Source organism: Gobio gobio (genome assembly GCF_949357685.1).
Source record: "Gobio gobio genome assembly, chromosome: 6".
Classification (NCBI taxonomy): domain Eukaryota; kingdom Metazoa; phylum Chordata; class Actinopteri; order Cypriniformes; family Gobionidae; genus Gobio; species Gobio gobio.
In genome coordinates, this window is record NC_137102.1 from 28,237,840 (window position 1) to 28,245,425 (window position 7,586).

Here is a 7,586-nt window from a genome sequence, read left to right on the forward strand (position 1 = left end):
TCGTCCCGGTGTGTACAGGCCTTCAGACTGTCATTCATCTTCGTAACACAAATGAAGATCTTTTTCTGAGAGATGTGAGAAAGACTCTAAGAGATCCCTCCATTGTCAGCCACGCAACTACCACTTTGATGCTTAAAAAACTTTGTAAAGAGATCGTAAAACTAAATAATTGGAATCGAGTGGTTTAGTCCAAATTTTCTGAAGCGACTTGATTGCTTTATATGATAAACAGATTTAATTTAGGCTTTTAGTCACATTTAAAAATTGATCAACGAACATCAAGAGGCTCAACCGAACCTGCTTGACGTGCTAGAACAAACCTCATGCGGAAGCTCAACACGAGAATGAACCTCATTGGTTCTTGCTGAAACTCAAACATGCTGCGTAACACGAGAATGAACCTCATTGGTTCATGCTGATGCTCAAACATGCTGCGTAACACGAGAATGAACCTCATTGGTTCATGCTGATGCTCAAATGTGCTGGGTAACACGAGAATGAACCTCATTGGTTCTTGCGGAAGCTCAAACGTACTGCGTAACATTAAAATGAACCTCATTGGTTCTTGCAGAAGCTCAAACACACTGCGTAACACGAGAATGAACCTCATTGGTTCTTGCGGAAGCTCAAACATGCTGCGCCTGCGTAACACATGAGAATGAACTTAATTGGTTCTTGTGGTAGCTCAAACGTGCTGCCTAACATGAGAATGAACCTCATTGGTTCTCGCATGTCAAGCAAACAGCTTGAGAATAAGATGTGTAAAATCTACCTTTAGGACAGCACACCTGACAGGCAACCTACATATTGAAGTCAGGTTAGGTTGTGTTAGAGCTGCTGAAGAAGCAGGATGGCTTTTATAGTTAACGACTAGAATGGCACTTAACTTTTTTAAAGCTTTTCAAGGAAGAACACCTTTTATGGAATCATGCCAGTTTGGACATCTATCTGATGTGTTGAGTATAACTTTTTATGTCATGTTGTCATATGTAGTTTGGGTGGTCTCATAAAGCTGCCTTTAATGAAACACAAAATCTGTTTTTCTGTATAGTTACATATGGGTTTAGAAAGTAGTTTTGGAAAATGAATATAGTACTCCAACTCTTATGTAGTGTCTCACTGAATTAATGGGTAAAGTATCAATTTGAGTCAATGAACATAGAAAGACTGGCATCTTTGATGTATCCTTACAAGCATGCTTTGGTCTCAGACACAATGAAGGGCACATTCATGTGATTTTGAAACAAAAGAAAAATTGGTATAACTCACAAAATAAAAGTTAAGTTTATTGTTGAACAACAAACTCCACACATACAACAAACAGGCCAAGGTAAAACAAATAATGCAGACGAAACAAAGTCAAAAGAAACCAAAACTCCTTTTTTCTTTGGCCTAGCCCTCCCATACAAAAACTAGTTTATGGTACAACTAGTTATGGTACAACTAAAGTTCATACATAAAATTTACTGGAATGCTCTGAGTTCAATGGCTGTTAATTTTATACATGTTGTCTTTATGTTGAAATATTGAGACATGGTCAAACAAGTAAAATTTCATAAAGAAGCACCGTTTTGGTCACAGGAGATCACAATAAAGTGGCTGACCTCTTCACAATATGTACAAAAATATAAAATGTAAATAAAAATACAAACAAATCCTTGTCTTGCTTATTTCATTGCGAATGCTGGAAATCGGAATTATGGTCGGTCCTCTAGAAAATTTTGAATTGGGGGTCAGTTGGTTGACATGGGTGACAAACTTGAAAATGACCATGTTTTATGTATTTGAGTCCTTAATGCCACTGGCTCCAACGGTTGGGTTAAAGCAGAGGCTTTCTACATCTGCTCAGCAAAATGAAACGATCCTTTAATCATCATCATCCGTCTTCTGCTTCTTGGGGTCAACATCATCCTGAAATAAAAGCGGGATTCAAAATTAATAACTTGAACAGTGACAAATTGGAAAGAAAACACCACTTGGTTACAGTATTCTTTAGCTAGCAATTCATGATTGTACCTCATCATCTTCATCGTCATCAGCAGCCCGTTTTGTTCCTCCACCTAAGTCGTCATCATCTTCATCCTCATCCTCATCCTCATCACCTGCAGAAAGGGACCATTAGCCACGTGATTAAAACATCTTCTAATTAGTTTGTCGTCATGGCAGAAAATTGGGAACATTAAAATGTTGCACTGACCCTCTCCTTCCTCTTCGTCTTCCTCATCTACTTCATCATCTTCTTCATCATCATCAATTTCAGGCTCTCCGTTCTCTTCATTCTCCTGTTAACACATTTTTAAAAAAAAGGTCAGCGCATGCTCTCCATCAAATACCAAAGTAGTTACACAGTTGAGGTCAAAAACACTTTAATTACCTTTCCATTAGTGGCATCTTTTCCATTTTCCTTCTCCTCAAGGAGCTTCTTCTCTTTTAGGTCCTACATTAAAAAAATATATCAAGTATTTATCTTAATACTTTAAAACATTTAACACAGTCAAATTGGAGCCATCTGATTATGCAGAGTCAATGAAGATTACGATTGACGTGAGGAAAACGCCCCCTATGCGCACAAATTTAAATTGCATCTCTAATGACGCCCCTCTGACATTGACGCCTCATTGGCTGCAGCAGAGAAGTTTGCTGTCCATCAACGAGTCCTGCTCCCGCCTCTTATCGACTGAGCTCGTTTGTAATCTGACACTTTAGTGAGGCTCGGCGGCTGTGGGTATTGTAAAATGTAAACCCATTAAGCAAACATTTTGGCGTGTACGCACTTGCTTACGTTGCAGCGCCAGAAAACAAAAGCTTAAAACGCTAAACAAGCGGGATAATTCAGAATCAGGGAAATGTGGTTTGGCGAGCTGGTGCCAAACTCTAATGAAAGACAAAGCGCACACAAATTTCGCAATCTATCCATCCCGAAAACGACAGAGTTCGGCACTGCACGCACGCCACCGCCGTCACGTTAACCTGGATTTAGTTCGCGCAGTCGCAGAATTGACAAGAGACCGTAGGCAAAAAAAACACAACCGGGTCATAAATGTCAGAATCGTGTGCTCGTTGAATTGCTTTGACGGGGTGTCGATTAATTAAAGCCATGTCAAATGCAGTTAAATGAGCCTTACCCATGCAAATACGTGCATTAATTCGTTTATATAATCTTTAGCCCTTAAGCCGTTTATCAACCACATCAACTTGGACCGCCCCCTTAAATTCACCGACGTCTCTGGCTTCAAACTAGTAAACCAACAAGCCCACGTTGCCGTCACACATGGAAAAATATAAACTCGTTGGAAATTCATAGTAGAGAGCATTAGACTATTCGATTTTTGAGTTTGCATATAACCTGCCTCTGTGTTTAAAGGGCTTTCGAGTAGCCTACCGAGACAACAGCACCGCCACCACCACAATTTACAGCCCAGTCAAACAGTTCGGGTAACATTACAATTTCCCTAACTTGTTTATTATCCATAAACTTCAAAAAGGTGTAATTTGCATTTGAAAGCCGATGCTCTGTAGCGTTAATCCAAGTTCCGTTTATCGGCTGCATCAGAATCAATGATAAACCCGAACATCGGCAATCCGAATTAACCTCCAAATGTGTTCGATTTTGTATCACGTGAGATTTCCTATCGGTTTAGGCTCAAAGCCGCCTAGACAAACCGGCAAACTTTCAGCCCCGAGGACATCGACCGACCAACGCGTTCTCAAACCCGCCGTAGCCTCAAACTAACAGGTAATGAATGAACGGATTTAGGAATAAATGAGTGCTCAAAACGTTGTTGTACGAAAATGTACATAAGCCATAAAACCATAGGCTACCTACAAACAAAACAAGAGCATAATTTTTAACATCAGGTTATTTATACATGTTTAAGAGTTAGAGAACGAAATCGAAAGAATTACAAGTTTAAGGATTTATCGTGGTAAAGCAGTTGACGTCCCCAGCTCACATCGCCGCTGTTCAAAGGGGAACCGACACGCTTGTATAAACAAAGAACCAGCGCGCGCAGACTGTTACATTCCGGACAATGAGAAATTACATTCGAATGTGCTCTCGCTCAGCGCGCGCGACAGAATGCGCTACAACTTCTCCATTAAGAATTCTCATTACGATGTATCAATTTAAATTACTTACGAAGCACAGTTATCGCATACTTTTCCTTTACGCGTAACGATTAATTAACGGTTCTTTCCTGCTATAGCCCAAAATAGCCTACACGTTCACGTTAAATCTGGACTAGGGGACAAATGAAAGAAAGAACATTGTTCTTTTAATGAGAATTTCGTTCATCAAGAGGTATCCGTTCTTACCTTTGCGGAGATTTCCGTCGCGGAGTCAACCTTTGTATCGGCCATAATTAATATTGTGTATCAATAAAATTCGAAACGCAGGAAAATGCGAAAATAATCCGCCTCTATCCTCCAATAATCACTATTGTAATGAAGCTTTCTTATGCCGACGGCATGTGATGATGGAGGCTTTAATATAGATTTATGGGCGGAGCATGAGAGACGGTCGGGTGCAGTCGATTGGCTGTGGACTCCGAGGGGGTGTATTTTCAAGGCAATAGAGTGGAACAATGGAAAGTATTTCTAAACGTAAAAGGACACACCCCCAGCCGGTATTTCAACAGAGAAGACACACCTCCTACCTCCGCTTTTCTCGCTACAGACATCTGTGCAACGCAATTCCACATTTCCTCAACAAATTCGTTGATACATGCTCATTCTCACATCCAGTCGTGCCTCTCTTTTAAAAGTTCGTTTTAGTTAATCGTCTGTCCATCAACTGCTTAGACGTATTGACCCCTAAATCACCCCAACCATGGCATCTACTAGCTATAGCATCGATAGGTAGCTAGTCAATGTGCCAAAGCACACTAAGGAAATGTTGGTTTTATAGCACGTACGGTGATAGGGTGGAATTTGGGAAACGGTGTTTTCATGCCAGATGCAGCCCCTCCCCTTTCCGTGAATTTCGCACTAGCACTGCGAGTAAACGTAAAAACAGCTCTTTTCACCTCTGCCTTCTTTCATCTGACAAACGCAATGAGAAAATGCACACACACTTCAGCAGCCATGCCGTTTAGTTGCATAACCTCTTTCAGAACAACAAATGCATGTTTAGTTCATAGTCTGATTTATATTACCGAGAAAAAAAACTAACCACACGATGTAAGATGATGCAATTTCAATGGAAACACGTCTTCTGCAAGTCGGGCTCTATAAATTACACTCTTAAAAAATTATTTTAAAATCATTAACAACACACGACTTGTGCTTTATTATGCGGGATGAGTAGCATTTAAACAAAGCAGAAGCCATAACCTCACCGGCAAACACAGAGGGGTGGGGAATTTCGGATACTTCATCATAACCTACATTCAAATTCTACTTTGATGACGAGGCTTCTTGCAGTCGGGCGCATCTGATTGGATGCCCAGACGACCAGAACCCACAGTTGACGCTTTGCGCGACACTATTGGATGCCAGAGATGTCAATCTAAGAAATGACCCATAGTGTGTGAGAAAGCCTGGAAATGGATTCGAAAGGATTCTTGGCTTGGATGGTGACTTGCAGGTCAAATCGTGTGACCGAGGATTATTAATTAGTGAAGTGTATCAAATAGTTTGAAAACAACAACAACAACAACAACAACAACAACAACAACAACAACTCACTTTTGACCTGAAAAATAAAGAAGAGGGCCTTATTTCGAACGAAATTAACAAATATTTAAAGCATACATGATATGGAAACAAAAACAATAACTATTATTAGCTCAATAATATTATTAGATCAATAACAAAAATAATTAACCAGTCATGACTAACATTTATCGATCACACATTTTATGATGGATTGCTTTCAGAGTCATTAAATTATATCTTCTTTACATGTTATAATATGAATACATACATGATTTGTAATAATATAATCAATGAAAACTCTTACCTTAAAGAGGTGCCTAAATATTATTCAGAATCTGAACACTTATTCTTCACACCAATAATGTTCCACTTTAATTCTAGCATCGGGCCAAATTTCCTGCTTCTCAAGCTGATCTCCCCTGAGGCAGAGTATTTATTGCTGTACAGGATAAAAGACACAGAGAAACACTTCCTCATGAGTAGGCAGTGAAAACTGTGCATGCGTGGACCTGCCAGGAAGATGTGGAGGAGGAAAGCACTGCTGTGAAAGAACTAACTCAGACGATTGCTTTTTGCTCTGAGGTTCAGACAGGTGTATTCTTCAGACAAGGGCTCATAATTGCCTGTGCAAGACAACCAGGCTGACATCGACCATAATCAGTGTCCGTACCTTAGAAAACAACCCAGCTATCAATGTGCATTCCTTCGCCGTGAGGTTTTTTATGGTCCTCATCAAGGCTGTTAATTTCCATCCATTTGTTCTTCTCATAAAAAGTGTTTCGCTCAGAGACAGGAATATGTTCCCTCTAGTGGTAAACACATATTATAGCAGCTACTGACATGCTCTCCTCTGCACAGTGATTACAATATTAATACCCGGTCTAATTAATTTTATTGCAAGTCTCCTTTCTTTCAACTCTGCCCTCGCTTGAAGTTTGAATTTCCTAGACGATTCAGAGAACCGTATTGAACTTCCTCTCTAGGAAAGTTTTGGAACTGAGATGCCGTTTCCACAAGGAGAATGTGCTAATTTGAAAGAAATAACACTGGCCTGGTGTATTTTATGCATAATGAGAGCAAGTGCATTCTGGTGATCCAATTACTATACAGCAGGGGTGTCTAAACTTTTTTTAAAGGGTGCCGGATTCGATGTTGTGGACATACCCGGGGGCCAGTCGTTTCTAATATATATATATATATATATATATATAAACATGACAGATTTGACAAAATCTTGAGCTGACAGTAGAGCTTGAGATAGGACACAGGAAATATCTGTAAAACTTTCATGAACCAAAAAGTTTTAATGGGTGACATTTTTATATTATTACGGAGTTAGAACTCTATTCTTATTTAAATTTAATAAGTGCTCTATTTAGATCACCACAGGAAAAACCACACTACAAAACATGCTTTTCTGACTTGGTATTTCTGTCTTTTTTCCAGTCCAAATATCAAAAATTCTTAAATCAAGATGCTTTTACTAAGGAAAATTACATATTTTTTCTTGATTCCTGGGGGAAAAATCTAAATGAATTGAGTTTTTGCTTTAAACAAACTAAATTATCTGCCAATGGATTAGAAAAATAATCTTCCAAAATCTTCCTTTAAGATTCCAAACAGAAACATTATTTTTCTTACCCCATTGGCAGCTATATTTGCTTGTTTTAAGCAAAAACTCACTTCAATTTAATTTAATTTTCCAAAAAACAAGAAAAAATATCTAATGTCATTTAACAGATCTCGTAACATCTTGATTTAACAATTTTTAGATATATTTAGACTAGAAACAAGACAAAAATACTAAATGACAGCATTTTTTGCAGTGCACTCAAGGAAAAAATTATATATATATATCTAGAATGGTATTTAGTCTATAGACATATAATACAAATGCACAAAACTGCAAGTTTATGACAAAAAATAGTCTG

The 7,586-nt window shown here is 38.8% G+C and overlaps 1 protein-coding gene across 1 annotated transcript; it reads right to left on the reverse strand.

Annotated features, from left to right (window-relative positions):
- Positions 1 to 1,265: 1,265 nt before the first annotated feature.
- Positions 1,266 to 4,885, reverse strand: ptmab (prothymosin alpha b). Its single transcript, XM_079820307.1, has 5 exons — positions 4,315 to 4,885; positions 2,375 to 2,437; positions 2,198 to 2,282; positions 2,017 to 2,102; positions 1,266 to 1,911 (listed from the first exon to the last, which is right to left on the reverse strand). The coding sequence occupies exons 1-5, from the start codon at positions 4,357 to 4,359 to the stop codon at positions 1,867 to 1,869; spliced, it is 324 nt and encodes a 107-aa protein (XP_079676433.1). The 5' UTR covers positions 4,360 to 4,885; the 3' UTR covers positions 1,266 to 1,866.
- Positions 4,886 to 7,586: the final 2,701 nt, after the last annotated feature.

What these genes read in the sequence shown, in the direction of transcription:
- ptmab (XM_079820307.1), bottom strand. Translation starts at nt 4,359, where the DNA reads ATGGCCGATACAAAGGTTGACTCCGCGACGGAAATCTCCGCAAAG. An exon ending in CGACGGAAATCTCCGCAAAG is followed by an intron (nt 2,438 to 4,314) that starts GTAAGAACGGAT and finishes TTTTTAATGTAG; the next exon opens with GACCTAAAAGAGAAGAAGCT. An exon ending in ATGACGATGAAGATGATGAG is followed by an intron (nt 1,912 to 2,016) that starts GTACAATCATGA and finishes CTTTTATTTCAG; the next exon opens with GATGATGTTGACCCCAAGAA.